A 25,950-nucleotide genomic window follows, 5' to 3' on the forward strand; every position below is an offset into this window, starting at 1 on the left:
CATGATGCCAGATCAAATGCAAAGTAATGCACGGTGGAGGAAATAATCTGAATTACTTGTACAGCTTACTAGGATCTAAATTAACTATTAATTTGGGGAAAACATTTGAGCCTCAGTGTGAACATATCCGCTCAATGTGCAGCAGCAGTCAAAACAAACAAAATATTAGGATGTCTGAGGAAATTTTTTAGAAAAATGATAAATATGAAATATCATTATATAAGTCAATTATATGCTTTCACCTAGATTGCTGCGTTCAGTTCAAGTCATCCCAACTACGAATGATGCAGCATAAGAAGGGGTTCAGAGATGGACAATGCAAATTATTAGAGGTATGGAAATGCTCATGATTGAAAAGAATAAGGCTATCTCAGGACATGAATAGGAGGCCATGATAAATGCTCTTGAGAGGGTAGACTGGGAACTTCTATTCACTCTTATAACACAAAAACTGAGAGCTATTGAATGAAATTGAAAGGTGGCAAATTCAAAACTGATGATGGGAAATTATTCTTTACACAACACAATTAGCCTGTGGAATGCTGTAGCACATTTCATTACTGTGGCGAAGACCCTAGGATTAAAAAAAAGAAGTCAACCTGTATATGGTTAATAAGAATATTCAGAGTTGTTATAGCAAATATTAAAAGAATAAACAATAGTTTGGGAAGGAAAATAAACATACTTTAGGGCACAAGCAAATCTCTAATTATTGGGGGGTTAAAAGGAGAATCTCAGGGCAAGTTATCCCCCCATAAATGCCTATTGAAGGGTTTCTTGCACCTTCCTCTGAAACATCTGGTGCTGGACACGGTCTGTAACAGAATACTGGCTAGATGAACTCTTGATGAGATCCAGAATGGCAGTTCCTGTGTTCTAAAGAAGAGAGAGAGAAAGAAATACCAAGAGAAAAAGCTAGAGGTTTTGGATTCACAACCAAGCAAAGAAAATGAAATACAGGGCTGCAGTCAATGTTGGTTTAAATTAATGTTAGGATACACCTTAAACTTCCATTTGGTGGTGGTGAAGTACCTCCCTACAGTTAAATTACTATAATTAGGTTGTTTGTTTTCAGTATTCATGCATCTACAAAAGGCAAGGAGTAGTGGGGGAAGAAAAATTAGTGAAGCAAATCTATAACACTGCGCATAGATCAAACAACAGACTTACTGCAAAATCAATACACCCAATATAGCAACACTGACCATGTATTTTGTAATAAAATAAGAATAGGGCCACTTCTGGCCCCTGCTATCCCTGTATGCATTGCAACAGCATATGGAACCACATAAGAGCCACCAGGAGCCAAGGAGAATTCCCCTTATGCAGGAGCAGCATATAGCCAATGTACCCCTCATTTGCAAGCCCCAGCGGAGAGGGCAGTCCTGGAAGTGGAAAGGAGTGTGCCTATAGAATTGCATGTAGGGCTGTCGATTAGTTGTAGTTAACTCACGCTATTAACTAAAAAAAATTAATCGTGATTAATAAAATTAATCACAATTAATCACACTGTTAAACAATAGAATACCAATTGAAATGAATATTTTTGGATGTTTTTCTACATTTTCAAATATACTGATTTCTATTACAAGACAGATTGCAAAGTGTACAGTGCTCACTTTATATTATTTTTTATTACAAATATTTGCACTGTAAAAATGAAAAACAAAGGAAATAGTATTTTTCAATTCACCTCATACAAGTATTGTAGTGAAAAGAAAAGGAGGACTTGTGGCACCTTAGAGACTAACCAATTTATTTGAGCATGAGCTTTCGTGAGCTACAGCTCACTTCATCGGATGCATACCGTGGAAAGTACAGAAGATCTTTTTATACACACAAAGCATGAAAAAATGGGTGTTTACCACTACAAAAGGTTTTCTCTCCCCCCCACCCCACTCTCCTGCTGGTAATAGCTTATCTAAAGTGATCACTCTCCTTACAATGTGCATGATAACCAAGTTGGGCCATTTCCAGCACAAATCCAGGTTTTCAGATACAGACAGACATCATCTTCCTTTCCAAACGCAAACAGATGGACATCGTACCAAAAGGACTGAAGGTAAAAAAATCCATTACAATCTACATACCACACAGACTATGCTGACAGCTTGTGCCACACGCTCTCAAAGAAACTGCGGAACCACCTGATCAACATCCTCTACAGCAAACAGGGAAAGATAAAGAATGAGCTCTCAAAAATGGATACTCTCATAAAAAACCAACCTTCCACACACACTTAGTAAAGTCCAGCCACGAGGAAAACTAGACAAGCCATTTACAACACACACTTTGCTTCTCTACAAAAGAAAAAGGACACTAAACTTTCTAAACATGCCACAAGGGGCCACAGCAATGGTTCCCTCAACCCACCCAGCAATATTGTTAACCTATCCAGCTATACTCTTAGCCCAGCAAAAGCAGCTGTCCTATCTCGGGGCCTCTCCTTCTGCCCCTCCATCCCCACGAACATGATAAAGTTCTGTGGTGACCTAGAATCCTATTTTCGACGTCTCCGACTCAAGGAATATTTCCAACACACCTCTGAACAACATACTAATCCACAGAGACCTCCCTACCAACACTACAAAAAGAAGGATTCTAGGTGGATTCCTCCTGAAGGTCGAGACAGCAGACTGGACTTCTACATAGAGTGCTTCCACCAACGTGCACGAGCTGAAATTGTGGAAAAGCAGCATCACTTGCCCCATAACCTCAGCCATGCGGAACGCAATGCCATCCACAGCCTCAGAAACAACTCTGACATCATAATCAAAAAGGCTGACAAAGGAGGTGCTGTTGTCATCATGAATAGGTCAGAATATGAACAAGAGGCTGCTAGGCAGCTCTCCAACACCACTTTCTATAAGCCATTACCCTCTGATCCCACTGAGAGTTACCAAAAGCAACTACAGCATTTGCTCAAGAAACTCCCTGAAAAAGCACAAGATCAAATCCGCACAGACACACCCCTGGAACCCCGACCTGGGATATTCTATCTACTACCCAAGATCCATAAACCTGGAAATTCTGGACGCCCCATCATCTCAGGCATTGGCACCCTGACAGCAGGATTGTCTGGCTATGTAGACTCCCTCCTCAGGCCCTACGCTACCACACTCCCAGCTACCTTCGAGACACCACTGACTTCCTGAGGAAACAACAATCTATCGGTGATCTTCCTGATAACACCATGCTGGCCACTATGGAAGTAGAAGCCCTCTACACCAACATTCCACACAAAGATGGACTACAAGCCGTCAAGAACACTATCCCCGATAATGTCACGGCTAACCTGGTGGCTGAACTTTGTGACTTTGTCCTTACCCATAACTATTTCACATTTGGGGACAATGTATACCTTCAAATCAGCGGCACTGCTATGGGTACCCGAATGGCCCCACAGCATGCCAACATTTTTATGGCTGACTTAGAACAATGCTTCCTCAGCTCTCGTCCCCTAACGCCCCTACTCGTGCTATATTGATGACATCTTCATCATCTGGACACATGGAAAAGAAGCCCTTGAGGAATTCCACCATGATTTCAACAATTTCCATCCCACCATCAACCTCAGCCTGGTCCAGTCCACACAAGAGATCCACTTCCTGGACTCTACAGTGCTAATAAACGATGGTCACATAAACACCACCCTATACCGGAAACCTACTGACCACTATTCCTACCTACATGCCTCCAGCTTTCACCCTGACCACACCACGCGATCTATTGTCTACAGCCAAGCTCTGCGATACAAACGCATTTGCTCCAACCCCTCAGACAGAGACAAACACCTACAAGATCTCTATCAAGCATTCTTACAACTACAATACCCACCTGCAGAAGTGAAGAAACAGATTGATAGAGCCAGAAGAGTTTCCAGAAGTCACCTACTACAGGACAGGCCTAACAAAGAAAATAACAGAATGCTACTAGCCGTCACCTTCAGCCCCCAACTAAAACTGTTCCAATGCATTATTAAGGATCTACAACCTATCCTGAAGGATGACCCAACACTCTCACAAATCTTGGGAGACAGGCCAGTCCTTGCCTACAGACAGCCCCCCAACCTGAAGCAAATACTCACCAGCAACCACATACCACACAACAGAACCACTAATCCAGGAACCTATCCTTGCAACAAAGCCCGTTGCCAACTGTGCCCACATATCTATTCAGGGGACATCATCACAGGGCCTAATAACATCAGCCACACTATCAGAGGCTCGTTCACCTGCACATCCACCAATGTGATGTATGCCATCATGTGCCAGCAATGCCCCTCTGCCATGTACATTGGTCAAACTGGACAGTCTCTACGTAAAAGAATAAATGGACACAAATCAGACATCAAGAATTATAACATTCAAAAACCAGTCGGAGAACACTTCAATCTCTCTGGTCACGCGATTACAGACATGAAAGTTGAGATATTACAACAAAAAAACTTCAAAACCAGACTCCAGCGAGAGACTGTTGAATTGGAATTCATTTGCAAATTGGATACAATTAACTTAGGCTTGAATAGAGACTGGGAGTGGCTAAGTCATTATGCAAGGTAACCTATTTCCCCTTGCTTTTTCCTACCCCCCGCCCCCCTCAGACGTTCTTGTTAAACCCTGGATTTGTGCTGGAAATGGCCCACCTTGATTATCATACACATTGTAAGGAGAGTGATCACTTTAGATAAGCTATTACCAGCAGGAGAGTGGGGTGGGGGGAGAGAAAACCTTTTGTAGTGGTAAACACCCATTTTTTCATGCTTTGTGTGTATAAAAAGATCTTCTACACTTTCCACAGTATGCATCCAATGAAGTGAGCTGTAGCTCACGAAAGCTTATGCTCAAATAAATTGGTTACTCTCTAATGTGCCACAAGTACTCCTTTTTTTTTTTGCGAATACAGACTAACACGGCTGTTACTCTGAAAAGTATTGTAGTGAAATCTATTGTGAAAGTGTAACTTACAAATGTAGATTTTTTTTTGTTATATAACTGCACTCAAAAACAAAAAAATGTAAACTTTAGCGCCTACAAGTCCTCTCAGTACTACTTCTTGTTCAGCCAATCGCTAAGACAAACAAGTTTGCTTACATTTACGGGAAATAATGCTGCCTGCTTCTTATTTACAATGTCACCTGAAAGTGGGAACAGGTGTTTGCATGGCCTGTTCTCACTTTTGAAGCCGGCGTTGCAAGGTGTTTACATGCCAGATATGCTAAACATTCGTATGCCCCTTCATGTTTGGGCCACCATTCCAGAGGACATGCTTCCATGCTGATGATGCTCGTTAAAAAAAAAATAGTGCGTTAATTAAATTTGTGACTGAACTCCTTGGGGGAGAATTGTACGTCTCCTGTTCTGTTTTACCCACATTCTGCCATATATTTCATGTTATAGCAGTCTAGGATGATGACCCAGCACGTTTGTTTTAAGAACACTGTCACAGCAGATTTGACAAAACACAAAGAAGGTGCCAATGTGAGATTTCTTAAAATAGCTACAGCACTCGACCCAAGGTTTAAGAATCTGAAGTGCCAACCAAAATCTGAGAGGGACGAGGTGTGGAGCATGCTTTCAGAAGTCTTAAAGGAGAAACACTCTGATGCGGAAACTACAGAACCCGAACCACCAAAAAAAAGAAAATCAATCTTCTGTTGGTGGCATCTGACTAGGATTATGAAAATGAACATATGTCATTCCGCTCTGCTTTGGATCAGTAACGAGCAAAACCTGTCATCGGAATGGACGCATGTCCTCTGGAATGGTGATTGAAGCATGAAGGGACATATGAATCTTTAGCAGATGTGGCACGTAAATATCTTGTGACGCCAGCTACAACAGTGCCATGTGAACACCTGTTCTCACTTTCACGTGACATTGTAAACAAGAAGTGGGCATCATTATTTCCTGCAAATTGTAACCAAACTTGTTTGTCTGAGCGATTGACTGAAGTAGTATTAAGTGGACTTGTAGGCTCTAAAGTTTTACATTGTTTTATTTTTGAATGCACGGTTTTTTTGTACATAATTCTACATTTGTAAGTTCTAATTGAAAAGAAATTGCACTACAGTACTTGTATTAGATGAACTGAAAAATACTAATTCTTTTGTTTTTTACTGTGAATATATTTGTAATCAAAAATAAATATAAGGTGAGCACTGTACACTTTGTATTCTGTGTTGTAATTGAAATCAATATAGTTGAAAATGTAGAAAACATCCAAAAATATTTAAATAAATGGTATTCTATTATTAAGAGCGCGATTTATCACAATGAATTTTTTTAAGAGCGTGATTAATCGCAATTAATTTTTTTAATCGTTTGACAACCCTAATTGAGGAATTCTGGGCTACAATGCACCACACAGGTAGTTCTAGAGATGCTGCTATAAGTTAGTGCAGCCCTAGGCTCTATCTTACTTCAGGAACTGTTTGACCCTTGCAGCAATGCAGACTCAAAAGACCACAAAGGTGGCACGAATCCATCTTTGCTCACACGCTTCTGCTCACCATGACCTGAGCCTTCTATGCTGTGTCTATCAGGAGGTACAGAGAGCTGGTAGTGACCCCTACATTTCGGTTGCCTAACCCTTTTCATTATAAAAGATTATTTTATTTGAGAAGGTCCTGTTGAAAATTCTACGGGATTAATCACTGTGAGGTCTGCCGCACCGCCTAGAGATGGCAGGGGCTCAGGCCATGAGACAACAGTAGTGCCCCCTATGGGCAAAGACAAATGAACCAACACCGAGAAAACCTTTGGTACCGGGTGCAACAAAGCTCTCATCTAGGGAATGCGCTGCACCTTCACAGCCATCGGTACCGACAACGTACCATGGACACATCTCTGTGGTACCGAGTTTGCCAATGGTACCATAAGAGTTCTGGTACCCTAGAGACCTGATGGGGAAGAACCACAATTCCCATTATTCGGAACTGAGGCCCTGGTACCGAACACATTCTGGTGCCCGAAATCACCCTCGGCTCTGGGCCACATACCACCAATACCCCGGTCAACACTACCCTTACCTGGTGATGAGTCTGACAGTGACCAAGAGGATGTCATTTCCTTCGCTTCTCATCATGGCCCACCATCACAATAAAAGGGTCCCCTTCAATTCCATTGAGCTAACCCATGATTTTGGTACAGGCCTCCTTGTGTACCCTACACCATCCATGTCCTTCACCCACAATGGCCATATCGGGATCTCTGGAAAATGTACAGATCCCATACTTCATGGGTATTTAGTGTCTCTCAGAGAGAGTCTACCAGATACTCTCCTACAGAATCACTGTCCCTGAACCAGAGGAGACGGAAGCTTTTGAGGAACAGGAGGAAAGGTTCAAAAGGGAAGCTACCCCTCCAACAGACTTCTCATCTTCACCAGCTAAGGCTATAATCCTGCCCCCTCCTCCCCCCCACCCCCCATCACTAGTTGATGATTTCAAGAACTTCCAAGACATTACATAGAAGGTGATGAATAAGCTGCAAATTCCCTATAGGAGGTGGCAGCTACACATCACAAGCTGGTAGATAGTCTGCACACCTCCTCCTCATCCACAATTGCCCTTCCAATTAATGAGGCGATTCTAGATCCTGCCAAAGTCATCTGACAGACACCAGCCTCCATCAGATCGACCAGCAAGAGAGCTGACAAAAAAATACTACATCCCTCCCCAAGCAGACTTTCTATTTCAACATCCGCAACCCAGCTCCATCACAGTGGATGCAGTTAATGCATGAGGCAAGCAACATCACGCCAAGTCGACCCCATACAGTTGGGATTGGAAAAGGCTAGATCTCTTTGGGAGAAAGGCGTATTCATCAGAGTCACGAACTACCAAGCTGTCATGGCCAAATATGATTTTATTAAATTTGGGAAACTCAAGGTTCCAGGCAAGTGACCCTCCATATCAATCTTTTGGAGCTAAGGGCCATCAGGAACACCTGTGCACACTTTCTGCCTTTCACCAGGAAAACCCACTCAAAGATCACAATGGACAATATGACCTATATATTTTACATAATCACCAGGGGGTGCCAGATCTCCCTCTGTAAGCATGGAAGCACTCAAATTTTGGAACTGGTGCATCCATCACAATGTGCTCAGTTCAGCTGTCTGTCTACCAGGGATACAGAACGTGACAGCCTACAGTCTCAGTCGTAACTTTTCTCACGACCATAAATGGGAACTCAACTTAGAGGTGCTTCAAGACATATTTGTCCTTTGGGGAAACGCAACTACAGATCTCTTCACTACTTACCAGAACAAGAATTGTCCTTGTTACTGCTTCAGGGCTGGCCTGAGGAAGCATTCACTTGGAGATTCCCTCATCCTCCCATGGGACAGAGACCTCTTGTATGCCCTTCCCCTGATTTCCTCTTCTATCCAAGGTCCAGTTGAAAATTCTACAAGACAAAGCGAGAGTTGTTCTGATTGCCCCCTCCTGGCCAAAACAAATCTGGTTTTCTTACTTGACACAGATGGCAATATGTCCTCCAGTTCCATTTTGGCCCATTCCCCTCCTGCTCTCTCAAAGTGACAGGCTGATCCTGCACCCCAACCTGCAGGTCCTCTGCCTCCAGGCTTGGCTTCTTCTTGGTTCCATAACTTAGAGGTAGATTGCTCTGACGAGGAGAAAGATGTGTTGCTGCACAGCCGAAAGTCAACCACTTGATGTACTTACCTGCACCTTGGCAGGGGGTTAGACTAGATGACCCTTGCGGCCCCTTCAGATCATATGGTTCTATGCCATCCCATAACTGGCAGTTCTACTAATGTGCAGAAAAGGGAGTTCCTCTCCTGAGTACCATAGAAGACTGACTAGAGCTCTTCAGTGCTTGCCTGAGGTTGTTACCTGCACACATTAAGGTACAGGTTAATTTAGGCATCCCCACCTTTTCCTAATTCATAGGGCTCCAGGTGAAAAGCACCTACCCTGACCCAATTCGTAGGGCTGAGGGCCGCCCATACCCAATTCATAGGGCTCAGGGTGTAATTAACCTTGTCAATTTAAATACCCACACCCTTTCCCAATACGTAGGGCTCCAGGTGTATACTACTTCAGCAGGTGTGCAGGACCTTTTATTGGTGAAAGAGTCTTACACAGTAAGATACTACATAACCTGTATTTATTAACAATTACCCCAAACAGAATGCACATGCTAGACATACAGTGCTCTCCACTCCCAATAAGATAGATGAACTTTTCTTGATGGCCAGTCAGGATCAGGTCCACCTGGAGGACTCCAGTTTCTGCACGGTGTCATTGGCACAGTGTTGAGGTCTGGCAGCTCTGATCTTTGGGGCTCTGTCCTGGAGTTGGTTCCCAAAGAACTTCCTTTTGGACCCCAGTTTATATAGTGAAATTTAAGTCCTTTTTAGCTATACCTTAACCAATCATTATACTAAAATTTTACTAACCAATCCTAACATCATGTAACAAAATTCTCTAACCAATCCTACCCCACCACCTTAATTAATTTACACCTAGCAAAATTAATTATGTAACAGACAGAAACAAAGAACCGGACAGAGACTATACAGATAAACAATAGGGAAGTGGGACCATAATGACAAAACAATAAAGAAATGAGGATTTTGCAACCACAGCTATTGATAAGTGATTTCTTGACAGACAGGATGCTATCAAACTAAGTTTTCTTTAATCATCTTAAGATCTGTTTCTTTATCTGGTGACAATGGGTGCCATTAGGATGGGGTCTCCATCTTAACAGCCTGATATCACATTGTTTTAATGTAATTTAGATGGAATGTGAGGATGTGACTTCCTGCTTCTCAGCTCATGGCTGCTCTTTTAATCTGGCTGCAGACGAAGGTGTCAAGGCTAATTTCCTACCCTGGCACTTCGAGTACAGAAGGTGGGGGCCCGCAAGGATTCTAAAAATTAATACTGGCCACTCCAGGCTTGCATTAAACTTCCAGGGTTACACCTTTTCTCTGGCCTTGGATTGATAGATGCTGCCACCACCCAAGTGCAGAACCCCTTTGAGAACTCAGAAAAGCACACTTGGGAATTCCTTCCTGTGGGGGACCCTCAAGCCCTTTACCCCCCTCCCCCCCGGGGAAGAACTGAGAAAGAAAAACAAAGGAAATCAGCTGTTGCCACCAGCTAATTAAACAACATGTGCACAAACCTCTTCGGACACAAAAATCCAATTCTGTTCTTAAAAAAAGTAAATTTTATTAATAAAAAAGAAAGAAAGAAAATACATCTGGGAATTTAGGCTTTTGCTAGATTTTAAAAAAACAACTACAAGGAATAAGCATGAAGAATAGCTTTCTTGAGGTCCATCTTAAAGGTTACAAGCAAAACAAAAGCACCTGGGGCTAGCACAGAAGAATCCACAAGCCATAACGAAATAAAAGGAATAAACCTAATCGCGTCTTCCTAGACATTTCCTGATCTACTTGCATATCTGGGGTTTTAAATTACTCTCTCAGCAATATTCACTCATGGTGCCCAGGGGCCCAGCTCCACCAATGTTTGCGGCTGGGTCTCTCCCCTGGCCCCACCTGCTGACCCCCCCCCGCACCTCCCCTGAGTGTCCCCCGGCCCCCACTTGCTGCCCCCACTCCCCTCCCCCGGCGCCTGCAGCTCACGCTGACTCTGCTCCGCCTGCTCCCCACATCAACTGCTGCCGCAGGGTCCTAGTGCCCCCCATTCAATAATGGCAGGGCAGGCTGCCCTTACACTGACCTTCTGCCCTAGCCCTGAGCCTCTCCAATGCCCCAAACCCCTCAACCCCAGCCCCAGACAGAGCCCTCATCCCCCTGCACCCTAATCCTCTGTCCCAGCCCTGAACCCCTCCCACACCCCAAACCTCTCATCCTCAGCCCTCACCCCTGCACCCCTCCTATCCCCAAACTCCCTCCCAGAGCCTGCACCCCTTCCCACACACCCCCTCCTGCCCCCAAACTCCCTTCCAGCCTCCCTCTGCACCCCCTCTGATCCCCAAACTCCCTCCCAGAGCCTGCACCCCTCACCTCCTCCTACACCCCACCCCCAGCCCAGAGCCTGCACCCCTCACCCCCTCCTGCACCCCCACACCCAGCACCCAAACTCCTTCCCAGAGCCTGCACCCTGCACCCCTCCTGCACCCTAATCCTCACCCAGGACCTGCACCCCTGACCTCCTCCCCCCCCACCCAAACTCCCTCCCAGAGCCTTAGGCAGGTGGGGGACAGAGTTTGGGGGGTGGGTTCTGGGCACCACCAAAATTTCTACAAACCTGCCATCTCTGATGGTGGTAGCTCAGGGTCCTGAGTATTGGAGACAGGCAGAGCCCCCAGCACAATCAGTCAGGAGATGGAGTCCCAGTGGCACTGATACAGAGTTTGGGTCTATGCATCACAACACTTACTTGAACATAGGCAGGGTTTTTTGTAGAGAAACAACAATGGTTCAAGGGAGAACACTAGATTTGTTTGTGGGTAAACTGATGACTCAAGGGTTTTCATTAGGCTAAACAATAGGAGCTGATCACTCTTGGCTGAGTGGTGTTTTCTTCCAGGGAGCTCACAATGTAACAAGGCTGCTTCAGTATTTTGGATATCAATCAAGGATTCATTACTAGAATTGGTCTGATAATTGCTGAGCTGGGTGTGTGCAAGCGTAGGTTCATTAACATCTGGAGCAGAGATCCCACATGATGCTGTGCTTCCCTGCTTTTCTGGTCCCAGAGTTCAGTGTGGTTCTCTGTTCTCCATTCTGTATGCAAATCGAGATGTCTCCCTGTGTCATCTTTCATACAGATGAGGCTAGGGGACTTGTCTCTGTTTTCCATTCTGTATGCTAATGGAGATGTCTGACTTGTCACCCTTGTCAGTAGGGGTCTAGGTGAGTCTCCCATCCGCCCTTCATTGCTCTCTGCAAGTCTTTTCTCTGATGGGTTTTGGTTTAAGCAGAGGCTTGTGGGGGGGTATCTTTCATGAGTCAGACAGGCTAGATACTGTGCCCTGGTTCCCTAAGAACACAGAGCTGACTGGTATCACCATGAACATTTCAGAGCCCACTTCAACAAGGCAGGGGGAGGAGGAGGAGGAGGAAAGTGGGAGTGAGGGTGCTGAGGAGGAGGAAGACACCCCAGAATCCCTAGATGCATGCAGCCAGGAGCTGTTCTCAAGCCAGGAGGAAGGTAGCCAGTCGCGGCGGCTGGTGCTTGGGGAAGGACAAACACCAGAGGAGGTCCCCAGTAAGCGGCTTTTATTTTGGGAAGGAAGTTATTTGGTGCGGGCTCTTGGGACGAGGAGGGTTAGGGCTGCATGCATGCCTAGATGCGGAATAGGGCGTTGATGTGCTCTCTCACATTGCAGTAATCGGCCTCAGTGATCTTTTCAAAGGTCTCATCCAGAACTTGGGCAATGTGGTTGAGCAGGTTTCTTGGGAGAGCACCTGACGTCCTTGTCCCAGTCAGGCTAACGTGTCCGCGACACTGTGCCATGAGGGTTGGGGAGACCATTGCTGCACATAGGCAAGCTGCATATGGGCCAGGGCAAAAGCCTCATTTTAGTAGAAGACCCTCACTTGCTTCCCAGGTCACCCTCAGCAGCGAGATATCTTCCAGGATGAACTCCTGTGGAAAATGTGGGGCGAGTGTTCAGTATAGGGGCCCCTTGCAGCTGTTGGCTCTCCCCAAGGCACAGAAACCCAGAGGGCAGTACAGCCATGAAACAATCAGTCCCCCTTGACCCTGTGCTTACTCACCATTTTGGGGCTCCTGTGGGTTATGTGCACTCACTTTGGGACGGGCAAATTATGCTATTGTGTAGACTGTGCTTGCCATTAAGTACAGGGGAATCATTGCTTTGACTGGTTGGAACAATGCTGCGTCTGTTAAGTGTTGCATTTTGCCTTTACAGATGCAACCTTGAGATCTCAGCTGTCCGTGTTATCACCAGCCAAAAGACTCCAAAGAATTAGGAAGAGGCCATGTAGAAGCAAAGAAGACATGCTGCATGAAGTAATGCAGCAGTCCCTTAATGAGAATCTAAAAGTGCAGGAGTGGAGGGAGAGTGAAAGGAGGATCCACCAGCAGAATGAGGAGCGCTGGGACAAATCCATGGAGCTCCACTGATAAGTATCACGGAGCGCCAAGTGGACTTGATCCAGGCTTGCAGGTTCCTGAACAGGCCAGTCTTCCGAAAGATGCATGCGTCATGCACCTTTCTGGGCCAGCCTGCGTTAATGTTCATGAAATGCCCACGGTGATCCACAAGTGCCTGGAGAACCATAGAGAAATACCCCTTCCGATTAACATACTCGGAGGCTAGGTTGGCTGATACCAGAATTGGAATATGTGTCCCATCTATCATCCCTCCGCAGTTAGGGAAACCCATTTGTGCAAAGCCAGCCACAATGTCATGCACATTACCTAGAGTCACAGTTCTTTTGAGCAGGAGGTGATTAATGGCCCTGCAAACTTGCATCAACATGATTCCAACGGTCAACTTTCCCACTCCAAACTGGTTTGCAACCAATCGGTAGCTGTCTAGAGCTGCCAGCTTCCAGATTGCAATAGCCACCTGCTTCTCCACTGTGAGGGCAGCTCTCAATCTCATGTCCTTGCGCCACAGGGTGGGTGTGAGCTCATTATACAGTCCCATGAAAGTGGCTTTTCTCATCTGAAAGTTCTGCAGCCACTGCTTGTCATTCCAGACTTCCATGACAATGTGATCCCACCACTCAGTGCTTGTTTCCCGAGCTCAAAAGTGGCGTTCCACTGTGGTGAGCATGTCCATGAATGCCACAAGCAACCTAGTGTCGTATGCGTTACACGACTCAATATCATCGTCAGAGTCCTCATTGTCAGTTTGGATCTTAAGGAGTAACCCGACTGCCAAATGTGATGTGCTGGCGAGACTCGTCAGCATATTCCTCAGCAGTTCGGGCTCCATTCCCACAGACCGAAAGGGAAGACAGAGTGCACAGTACAAAAAATGTTGAAAGATGGCACCAAATGTGGACAGGGATTGCTGGGATGCAAACCGATGCATCATGGGGCGTTGGGACAGGACCCACAATGCCCCGCACCCCTCGCCCCCTTCCCACAAGCCACAGTGCCAGAATGGGAAGAGGTGCTCTGTGGGATAGCTGCCCATAGTGCACCGTTCCCAGTTCCGCTGCAAGTGCTGCATATGTGGCCACGCCAGTGCGCTTGCAGCTATCAGTGTGGACAGACTGCAGCGCTTTCCCCACTGCGCTCTCCGAAGGCTGATTTAACTCAAAGCGTTCTACATCTGCAAGTGTAGCCATGCCCTTCGAGTCAGTAGACAGTTTTAAAAAGTTTGTGCAAGCTTGAAAACTTGCACCAAAAGAAGTGGGTCCACTAACAGATATTACCTCACCCACTTTGTGTTTCTATAATATCCTGGGGCCGACATAGCTACACCAACACAGCAAACCAAAGTTTTAAATGGCCAAAATGAAATTAGAATGGAAACCATTTTGCAGCCTTAACTTGAGGTCATTGGTTTACAGGCTATTAAGCAACATTTTTTTCCTTTGAGTAAATATTTGTGCTGAATCTTCTCATCCAACTCCAAAATCCTGTGGAAGGCAATACAGCTAAACTAGAAAATGGAGCATTTGCCAATTCTGGCAATTTTATCTCAATTCTCTCAATATTTGGTGTTTTTCTTGAAGGCTTAACTCCTGGATTCATATAATTATATGGAAATCTCAGCTTTCTTTTTTTAAGTAAGTTCCACTTTACGGTGGCAAAGGAAAGTCTGAAAGGGTGACCTGTGTGAATCCCAGTGTCTCAAAAACAAATGGCAACTAAAAACACACAACAGTTATTACTATTTTTAAAAGAATCTCATTTTTATGATAAAAATTTCAATCTTATGATTTTGAACGCTGACAATTTTTGAGCACGTGGGGTTAGAAGCCTTGCTCTCTATTCTTTGTCCTTGTGCATATCTAGTGCCTGGGCTTTCTGAAGAGTGGCACAAACTCTTCTCTTCTTTTTCCTGGCTGCTTCCCCTAGTCAGGTTCTGTGACTTTAACAGCTTTCTTCTAAAAATCATGATCGTAGGCCACGGTGCCATGTTGACCCGCTGAGATCCAGTCCGTGTACCAAGTCTTTGGGGTCCCCTTGGTCCCTTCTATCCCCAATCACTGCAAGAGCCAACCTCACGTGAAAGCTTTGCTTGTTGAAAAGAATGTGAAGCATGGCAGGGGGTGAGCCCATGAATCCAGGGCAGCTGGGGCTTGGGAGCCAGCCTGGTCCACAGCACTAGCCGAGTTGTCACGCAGCCAGCCTGGGCTGTGGTGCTTGGTGCCAGGTCAGGCAGCCAGCCTGGGCCCCAGGGTGGCCAAAGGCCCTTTGGCTCCAGCACCCACCTCCGCCGCCGCAGAGTGCTACCCAGGCCCCTATTAGCCTCAGCCCCTTTTGGCTTCAGGACGATTCCTGCCAACGGCGGGGGTCCCGGCCTCGCACGAAGTATCCCTGGGAGCGGGGACGTGCCTGAGACCCAGAGCAAAGCGCCAGCCCCTGCTCTCTACCTCCTTGTGAGTTCCAGCTCTTCACATGAGGGACTTGCCCCGCACAAAGATGGCGGCTGCACGAATCCCATTATGCGATCATGCTCCGCACAAAGATGGCGTTTCCTGGCGGTTGTTCCGTTTCCGGGACACCGGCGGCTGAAGCCGTTCCTTGCCCCTCGTCCAATCTGCGGCCGCCAACTCTCCCGTCTCGGCTGCCGACCGACCAATCGGGAAAGGGAGCGTGTAGGCCTATGGATGGGTGGGCGAATGGGAGCTCGAAGTGTGAGGGAAGCGCCAGGAACATCCAATGGGGTGGGGGATGGGCGGTGCATGTTGTCAAGGAACCGGGTGCGACGGGGTCTCGCAGAGCGGCGTGTGCGCCTGAGGAAGCCGGGAGCGCCGTGGCAAGATGTGGGTGGCCAACGGGCTCTGGGCGGCGCTGGCCCTGATCCTGCTCCCGGGCGGCAGCCGGGCCCTGCGGGAGGGAGACTGCGAGGGTGAGCGAGGGGCTGCGCCGCGGCTGGCTCGGGAGAGTCCCTGGCCTCGTGGGGCTGCTTTTCACCGGAGGCTCGGTGGGCTGGGGGCTGCCGGACGCTGCGCGGGGCTGGGAGGAGTGGGGCTCCTGGTGGGGGAGGGCTCCTTGAGCTGCCTGGGGTCTCCTGGGCTGGAAGGGGTTTCTTGAGGGGCTACCTGGAGGGGGAGAGGTGTGCCTGAGCGGGAGGGGAGCTGCCCGGGGGCTCCCTGAGGTGCTGGGCAGTCTCCGAGGGAAAAGGCCTTAGTGAAGAGCAGCCCAGGAAGGCGATGGGAAGCTGCCTCTTGTCACTGTCTGTTGGAACTGGAGTGTCTCCTGCCTAGCTCGGTTCCCCGTCACTGGGGGCGCATGGTCTGGCTTGTCTGTGAAGTTATCGTGTGTGAGGTAGGGGTAGGTAACTGGCTTGCTATAAAGTGGGGAGAAGGGCTGAAGAAAATGTTTGAATGGTCCTATGCCCTGAGGAGGAATAATGCAGGGGTGGTATGGCAAGAGATAGCACATCTAAAGGGGAAACTTCTCTGAGATCTTTAATTACTAACCAGACACACCTGTAGACATAACTGAGCTACAAAGCAAAAATTAAGCTTTGTCCTTCATAGCAGCTTTCTGTTGTCTCCATCCGCCTGTTTTAAAACACCTAACCAAAACTTTTGCTTGTTTATATCAGGAAGAGGGAGTCCTGATTTTGCAAAGATCTGTGGAGGCCCTCATAGTGATATCAGCCAGGACTGCAACTCTCTCTTACATGCACCCAGTTGAGAAGAGCAATTCTGAGACCAGGGTCCAAATATTTGAAGCTATTTTGATGACTGTCTTCAAGTGTCTAAATACCTTTAAAAATCTGTCTCTAAGACTGATATTTAGTACTCTACCCCCTTGGTTTTTTGAATGTCTCTCATTTCACAGTTCACCTTCATTAAAGATCCATTTAATACTCAGTTCTTTGCTTCTCTGTTCTATCCTAGGTTTAGGGTGTTTTCTCTGTAATAGCTGATAATCTCCAAATAAAGCAAAGTAGGGAGCATGAGGAATATTCTGATTAAAGGTTTTCTGATATGGAAGAACTTCCATAGGTAAGGAAGTGAATTCTGAACCTGAATGTTGGCAGGTCAGTAAAGGAGAAAGTGAATCTTGACTGTTTTCAAGTGTATTTGTAAATTGCAAGCCTGACCCCATAAGTGAAACGTAATTTTAAAAAACTTTGTCTCCTTACATAGCATAAATGATACCATGGTGACTAACACAATAGAAATCATATAGGACTGGTCACCATTATACTCTAGTTCAGGTAATATATATTGTACCTTTTATGCTAAAGGGTGCCAGTGTTCAGCTAATAATACAAACTGCACCCCGTTCCTTAACAACACACACACCCCATCCGCCACCCCATTGGGTGCTCCTGGTGCTTCCCTCACACGTCGAGCTCCCATTGGCCCACTCCTCCATGGTGCACCACTGAAATGCATCAGCCTCTTAGGTTTGAATTACTTAACAGCACAGAAGAGTTATGCAGCAGTTCTTAAGTGAAGAGATTCTGCAGATGAAACTTTAAGGGGAACTTTAAAGATGTAGTTATCCAATTTGGAATTTCCCTGCAGTTCTGGAATTTTGCACCACTACTGCTGCAAAAAATGCCATGGTCTCTTTAATCAGGGATTAATTTTTTCACCTCATCTGAAAGATGGCATCTCCAGTGCCCTGTAACACCACGCTGGAACTCGGGTTCAAGAGTAAGTCAGTCAACACTATCATTCCCTGCAGCACCTGGAATCCAAATACCAGACCACAGCACAAGAAGAGCGGACAGCACTATGTGGGAGAAGTAACGTGAAATGGCCAAAAAAGACGCTGTGCATGTAGAAAAAGTTCAGCTACCTATTTACTTCAGGTTATGCTTTCTGCCAGTGTTACATATTTGAAGTGCAAACTTCTTCTTGGTCGTGTGCGGCTCAAATAGGTGATCCTGTATTTTTCAACTCCTTATGCCCTCCCTTGACTTTAAAATTGAGTGAAAAGTTGCTGAAGGCCATAGAGATTGGTTGATTCCTTCTCCTGATATCAGTAAAATGTATGGAAGGCCTAACCTGTGCCATTTTTTCCACCAGAGATAGGGTCAGCGTTTGACAGCTTGTCTCATCATTGAAAGTAACAGGATTGCAAGAGTGCTGCTGAGGGTCTCATTTGGCCCACAGAATTTTTCGTACTAGTGATGTTGAGGTCAAGGTTGAGTTTCCAAAGCTGATACTCTTAAAGAAAGCATTTTTTCCTTTTGTAAACTGAGTGGACTTGATCTGTAGTCACTGAGAGACCATTAACAGGGAGTCGACAGTGCCATATTTAAAGTCTGTTATTTTCAGAATAGCGTTGCATATTTAAAGTCCTTGGATTGACATTGAGTTATTGTTTTGGGAGGGAAGGATAAGAAAGCCTGGCCATTAAGTTGGCTCTTCCCACCCACCACTTATAGAGGGAGCACTATTGTTTGCTGCTAGCAAATCTGCACTGTATTCCCTCGGCTCAGTGGTTCTCAATTGGTACCTGTGGCCCAGTCAGCACAGAGCTGCATCCCATGTGACATCTGCAGCGCCATAGAGGCAGTATTGGGTGTGGTCCACAATGGTAAATAGGTTGAGAACCACTGCCCCAGCTGAATCTGTTCTGCTCTTCCAGTACAGTACGAGTGCCATTGATGGGATCTCAGTGGATCTGTTTCTGTTCTAAGTATTAGCGAGACAAGGTGGGTGAGGTGTATAAGTATATGAATGATATTTGAGTCACCTGTCCTCATTCATGCTCTAAAAGATATTCTATGATGTAATTGTCATGTGTGCAGCTTCAAGGGGATAGGTTCTTGGTCACTAATGCAGCGTCCTAACCTCATTCACAAACCCCTTCATTCTCTTGTTTTTGTACAGGAGTTTTCCCCAAGTGCTACTTCCAGATTAGTGCAAATGTAACAAATTTTTCCATCTTTTTTCCCCATTAGTTTGTGTTACATTCCTGGGAAGGTTCTACCAGAGTCTAAATGACAAGGATGTTGAGTTCACACCAGCTAGTGTTGAAAAAGAACTCTTGAAATCCTGCAAAGAAGCAAAAGGCAAAGAGAACCGACTGGTAAGTAACAATGATCCATCACCATCTCTTTTGCAGAATAATTCATAAAACACCTGGGAGGTAGATAGAAACTGGGAGTCTCTCACTGAATGGTTGTGTATACAGCATAGGCCTATATAGGGAAGATTTGAGGAGGAGTGCAGTCCCTCTCCACCATAAAAATAAATCAGTACCAGTTTTCCTATTGCTTGACCTCATTTCTGCCTGTAACTGAACTGCAGTGAGAGAGTTTTTCATTAATGATCTGGAGGATGGTGTGGATTGCACCCTCAGCAAGTTTGCAGATGACACTAAACAGGGAGGAGAGGTAGATACGCTGGAGGGTAGGGATAGAATACAGAGGGACCTAGACAAATTAGAAGATTGGGCCAAAAGAAATCTGATTATGTTCAACAAGGACAAGTGCAGAGTCCTGCACTTAGGACGGAAGAATCCCATGCACCGCTACAGACTAGGGACCGAATGGCTAGGCAGCAGTTCTGCAGAACAGGACGTTGGGGTTACAGTGGACGAGAAGCTGGATATGAGTCAACAGTCTGCCCTTGTTGCCAAGAAGGCTTAACAGCATTTTGAGATGTATAAGTAGGGGAATTGCCAGCAGATCTAGGGACGTGATTGTTCCCCTCTATTCGACATTGGTGAGGCCTCATCTGGAGTACTTTGTCCAGTTTTGGGCCCCATGCTACAAGAAGGATGTGGAAAAATTGGAAAACGTCCAGCAGAGGGCAACAAAAATGATTAGGGAACTGGAACACATGACTTATGAGGAGAGGCTGAGGGCACTGGGATTGTTTAGTCTGCAGAAGAGAAGAATGAGGGGGGGATTTGATAGCTGCTTTCAACTACCTGAAAGGGGGTTCCAAAGAGAATGGATCTAGACTGTTCTCAGTGGTACTAGATGACAGAATGAGGAGTAATGGTCTCAAGTTGCAGTGGGGGAGGTTTAGGTTGGATATTAGGAAAAACTTTTTCCTTAGGAGGGTGGTGAAACTTTTTCACTAGGAGGGCAATGCGGGGAGGGATAGCTCAGTGGTTTAAGCACTGGCCTGCTAAACCCAGGGTTGTGAGTTCAATCCTTGAGGTGGCCATTTGGGTCAAAAATTGGGGATTGGCCCTGCTTTGAGCAGGGGGTTGGACTAGATGACCTCCTGAGGTCCCTTCCAACCCTGATATTCTATGATTCTTACAAAATTTTACTTTCTACTGTACCCCTTGAGCATTACATGATGCATCTAGATTTGCCATACAAACTATGGTTAAATAATAATGCTTATCAACCCTTGAACTGAAAAATGGGCAAAGGAAATTAACCCAAAAGGAAGTGCTAATTGAAAGCAGTTCAAAATGCTTTCACAATTAAGTGACCCGAGTAGAAAGGACTTCCCCTATCTTTGAAGAGAAACTTAGGGACATACTGTACTTCAGACAAGTTGTCCTTGAACTGAGAAAACTCTGCCTTCGGGCCAGTTCAGATAAAATGTCACTCGGAGGAACTAGGACAACCAGCCTCAACATAATGAGAAATCAGCTTTTCTCATGGCTCTAATAGGACTCATGGAGAAATATTCTGTACCAGTGAATGTGAAATTGCAAAACTATGCAACTTAGTCTGTCAAAAATACATACGACAAAAGTCCAAATAAGCCATTTCTTGGTGGCATGTTCTTTCTGTTCCTTATGAGTGAAAATAAATCTTCCCCTGGAGCTGAGGTGCTTCCAGGAGGTAGAGTGAAAGTGGGGCTGTGGTTCCTGTTCCCCCTTCACTTTGCTTGCTCTAGAAATCCAAACCAAAGCAGATGGTTTCAGAGACTCTGCCAGTAGTATTGTCCTCTCCTCTGGATAAAACAAATTCTGAGATAAAATCATGGCAAGACTGTGAGATTTGTATGGCAGAAAGCTCAGTGTCTCTGGCACAGAGGAGGGAGGAAGCAACCAGGAAAATCAGCTGAATTCTTCTGAAAGGATTCTTTTCCCTCAGCATCACTAGACGCTTCATACTTTTCCTTTTTACCACTCTAGTGCTATTACATTGGAGCCACCAGCGATGCAGCCACTAAAATGGTTAATGAGGTATCAAAACCTCTGAGTCACCACATCCCTGTGGAAAAAGTCTGTGAGAAACTGAAGAAGAAAGACAGCCAGATCTGTGAGCTAAAATATGGTAAGTTTGGGGAGACGTTAGCTATCGGGTTAAATGATTGGATTTTTCTGCAGTATGGATCTTTGTTCTGATAGGTAATGTACTTGCACCCAATCCCTTGTATGGATCTGCTTCTAATCTAAAACAGGCTTAAGTGGCTTTCTTTTGAAAGCTAATGAGGTGAAGCTACTTGCTCTTAAATTCTTCAGCAAGATCAGCAGAGTAAGTATTATGACAGATAACTTGAGCTGACCCCTGTCAGAGATGTTTGAATGGTCAGGCAGTAGCACAAGTATGTGTACTAAATGTTCCTGGAGGCTCCTCATAGGGTGATAAGGTGAAAGTTGCTGTCTGGCACTGATCCAACTCTGAGGGTTCCTGCACAGACATGGGTTTGTATAGTGTACAGCATTGCTTATGCCCAGGATTAGCCCAAACCCTTGCAGCTAGACTCTTAAAGGGTGCCTAACTACCTGTATAGGTGCCTAGGTCCAACATTTAAGCATCACTGACATTCATGAAACCAATGCTCAGCTGCTGCCTAACCCTGCGCAAGTCCTGATACTGCCCTACAGCTATCAAGTTACATGGAGCCTTAGGTCATGCCTAAACCCTGCCAGAATTTTCAAACAAGGTAGCCCCCACCTCTTGCCTACAGAGCCCAATCCAGGAGGTGCTTAGAGCACACTCTTCATTTTGCTCTTGGCCATCTTAGGCAGCTTCCTGCTCAGGTTGCTGGCTTCTGAGAATCTCTTTCTTGGATGCCTAACTCTTCTCATACAATTGGGCTTCTTGTTACCAAACCCTATCAAAGACATTTACAAGAGACTCTTTCATTTTTAAATGGTCCCTCCTTGGTTCCCTAAAAGTCTGGCTTCCAGTTCTGCTCCACTGAAACTGCTCATGACAGTCCATTAATGAGGTCTTCCTTGCCAAGCCTAATTAATGGTCGGTCTCGCAGCCCTCCATGATTGTCCTCTCCTAAGTGATCTCTACCTTGGTGGCCACTCCTTCAGAAATATCTCTTTTTACTTTCTAGGTGTCTGTCCTTGGGCTCTATTTTTCTGTGCTTGTTCTCTGAGTATTCCTATCCACTCTCTCATCACCTCTATTTTGATGATTCTCAGATCCACCTCTTCTTCTGTGCAAGCCACATCTTTGTTTTGTTCTGTCTTCTCATGGATATTTGTCTGTTTACTAAGAAGATCCATTTGTCATGTTTCTCTTTCCTCCTAAAACCTCTCCTTTCACCTCTTGAGATGCAGAATTCCACTGTCCTCTCTTATCATCAGAGTTTGCAGCTCTTGAGATTACCCTTGAATCCTCACATCCAGGCTTTCACTAAACCTTATGTTTCTCTCTAATAGATCAAAATAAAAATCTGCCCTTTTCTTTCTGTGCTCACTGCCAAAACCCTAATTCATGCCTTGTTTCTGTCTCATTTGAACTCTTGTAACCACCACCACCTTTCTGGTGTCCCAGACTCTCTCCCCTTCACTGGGTCCAGTCTTCAGCAGCTGAATATAAGAATGGCCGTACTGGGTCAGACCAATGGTCCATCTAGCCCAGTATCCTGTGTCTGACAGTGGCTAGTGCCAGATATTTCAGAGGGAATGAACAGCACAGGGCAATTTTGAGTGATCTATCTCCTGTCATCCTGTCCCTGCTTCTGGCAGTTGGATGGTTAGGGACACCCTGGAGCATGGGGTTGTATCCCCAACCCTCTTGTCTAATAGCCATTGATGGACCTTTCCTCCATGAACTTACCTAATTAACTTTTTTTAAAGCCAGTTACACTTTTGGCATTCACAACATCCCATGGTAAAGAGTTCTATGGGTTTAGACTGCATTGTGTAGACAAGTAATTCCTTACGTTTGTTTTTAAACCTGCTGCGTGAACCCTAATTCTTGTGTTGTGTGAAAGAGGTAAATACTTTTGTTCACTTTCTTCACACCATTCATGATTTTATAAACCTCTATCATTCATCTCTTTTCTAAGCAAAACAGTCCCAGTCTTTTTAATCTCTCCTGATATGGAAGCTGTTCCATACCCATAATCATTTTTGTTGCTCTCCTCTTCCAATTCTAATACATCTTTTTAGAGATGAGGCAACAGAACTGCATGCACTATTCAAGGTATGGACATACCCATGGATTTACATAGTGGCATGATGATGATTTCTGTCTTAGTATCTATCCCTTTCTAATGATTCCTAACGTTGTTACATTTTTTTGACTGCCACTGTGCATTTAGAGGATGTTTTGGGGGAATTATTCACAATGGTTCCAAGATCTCTTTCTGGTAACAGCTAATTTAGACCCCATCATTTGGTATGTATAGTTAGGATTGTTTTCCAATGTGCATTACTTTGTATTTATCAACACTGAATTTCATCTGCTGTTTTGATGCAGTCACCTGCAGTCACCTGGTTTAGTAGCTCTTTTCAGTCAGGTTTGGACTTAACTATTTTGTGTAATTTTGTATCATCTGCAAATTTTGACACCTCACAGTACAGATCCATGGGGGACCCTACTATTTACATCTCTCCATTATGAAAACTGACTATTTATTCCTATCCTTAATTTCCTGTCTTTTAACTAGTTACTGATCCATGAAAGCCCCTTCCTTCGTATCCTATGACTGCTTAAGAGCCTTTGGTGAGGGACCTTGTCAAAGGCTTTCTGAAAGGCCACTATATCAACTGGGTTGCCCTTGTCCACATGCTTGTTGACCCTCTCAACTAATTCTCATAGATTGGTGAGGCATGATTTCCCTTGATAAAAGGAGTGTTGACTCTTCTCCAACATACCATGTTTATCTTGGTGTCTGATAATTTTGTGTTTTGCTATAGTTTCAAACAATTTGCCTGGAACTGAAGTTAGGCTTCCTGGCTATAGTTATCAGAATTGCCTCTAGAGCCTTTAAATAAAAAAAAAACAACTTTCCTTTTCTGTTGCTCTGACTGCATCAGTCTGACACTGCCAGTCTCATCACTGATTCCATGTGTCCTTGTGCATAAAATTCAGCCTTGTTTGTCTTCCATTGCAATTCTCCTTCTTACCCTGCCTCATTACAAAATATCCTTTGTACTTGTGTTTAAACCTCATTTCCATTTTCCCCTCCCCCTCCTTTGTCTGTCTTTATATTTCATTTTCATGTAAATTATAAAACACTTTGAGGCAGGGATTCTCTTTAATCTCTACAAGAGTAGGCCTTCTCCAGTGAAAGACATTAAACAGAAGCAACTCAATCAGTGAAGGTAACAAGCCAATCACGTGTCTTTAAGGGCATGGCTACACTTCCAGATGTAGAGTGCTGTGAGTTAAACCCGCCTTCGTAGAGCGCAGTAGGGAAAGCGCTGCAGTCTGTCCACACGAACAGCTGACAGCGCATTGGCGTGGCCACATTTGCGGCACTTGCAGAGGCATTGGGAGCAGTGCATTATGGACAGCTATCCCAGCATGCAAGTGACTGCAACGTGCTTTTCAAATGGGGGGGTGGAGTGTGACAGGGAGTGTGTTGTGTGTACATGGGGCAGAGAGAGTGAGTTTTTGGGGTGGTGTCAGCATACTGTCTTGTAAGTTCAGACACCCCTCCCCACCCCCGACTCTCTCTCTCTCACTCAAAACAAACAGTAAATGTTTGCTTTTTTTCACGGGCTTCTCTACACGGAGCTTTGAAAGGGCATTTCCACATTCCTGCAGCCAATATCACAACAATGACAAGAGCGGCCACTTGACTTAAGGGGATTATGGGACATTTCTGGAGGCTGATCAGAGCACAATAAACCAACACCTTGTTCACTGGTGCCATGGCGCTCCAGCAGGGGCACAGCAAACGTTATTCCACTCACCAAGATGGAGTACCAGCTGCGCTGTAGCCGCAGAGTCAGAGCGCCCTACATGTCTTGCCAGTGTCGATGGGCTAGTGAGCTAGTGCGCCTGGGGCTCCTTTATTTCGCTGTAACTCGCAAGTGTAGCCAAGCCCTTAAAAGCTGTCAAAATTAACATCTTTCTTATCAATTTGTTGTTGCTTATTTTGAATAACTGATATTCCTCCCTCTCTCTCTCCTTAGACAAGCAGATTGACCTGAGCACTGTGGACCTGAAGAAACTGAGAGTGAAAGAACTGAAGAAGATCCTAGATGACTGGGATGAAACATGCAAGGGCTGTGCAGAAAAATCAGACTATATTCGCAAAATCAATGAACTGATGCCTAAATATGCACCAAAGGCAGCCAGTTCACGGACGGATCTCTGACCAATGTAGTGGCCTCCATCATCCTAGCACCTCATTCAAACTACATTAGTCTCTTTATTTTGTTTCTTATAAAGCCTTTTCTGTAACTTATTTAAGTGGGCTCCTAAGGCTCTGACAGTTGGAGCAGGTGTGAAATGCTCATTCAACATCCTTGTTGTGTCATGTCCCTAGTTTGTATTTCTCTTGGTTCTGCTTTAGTTTAGGACATCACAATCTGTATGGGATTTTTTTATTAAAGTAAAAAGAAATCTACTCTTTTTCTACTAAATCTGAGTTGAAAGTAGTTCAGTAGAAGTCACGAGCAGGTTCAGCTGAAGCTAGTCTGCTGAAACTAGCAGTAGTGATGTTTTAGTGCATAAAATTGAGCTTGTCTAGCCCTGTGGGCAT

General features: G+C 45.3%; 1 protein-coding gene and 1 long non-coding RNA gene across 2 annotated transcripts; one reads left to right on the plus strand and one right to left on the minus strand.

The window, feature by feature from the left end:
* Positions 1 to 604: 604 nt before the first annotated feature.
* On the minus strand, positions 605 to 13,086 carry LOC140914517 (uncharacterized). Its single transcript, XR_012159885.2, has 3 exons — positions 11,255 to 13,086; positions 8,267 to 8,411; positions 605 to 876 (listed from the first exon to the last, which is right to left on the minus strand). It is a non-coding gene; the product is annotated as an uncharacterized LOC140914517 (long non-coding RNA).
* A 2,734-nt stretch (positions 13,087 to 15,820) lies between these two features.
* MANF (mesencephalic astrocyte derived neurotrophic factor) lies at positions 15,821 to 25,815 on the plus strand. Its single transcript, XM_073352502.2, has 4 exons — positions 15,821 to 16,010; positions 19,035 to 19,162; positions 21,182 to 21,323; positions 25,379 to 25,815. The coding sequence occupies exons 1-4, from the start codon at positions 15,923 to 15,925 to the stop codon at positions 25,561 to 25,563; spliced, it is 543 nt and encodes a 180-aa protein (XP_073208603.1). The 5' UTR covers positions 15,821 to 15,922; the 3' UTR covers positions 25,564 to 25,815.
* The last annotated feature ends 135 nt before the right edge of the window (positions 25,816 to 25,950 follow it).

The sequence above is a fragment of the Lepidochelys kempii genome, chromosome 7 (assembly GCF_965140285.1).
Source record: "Lepidochelys kempii isolate rLepKem1 chromosome 7, rLepKem1.hap1, whole genome shotgun sequence".
Lineage (NCBI taxonomy): Eukaryota > Metazoa > Chordata > Testudines > Cheloniidae > Lepidochelys > Lepidochelys kempii.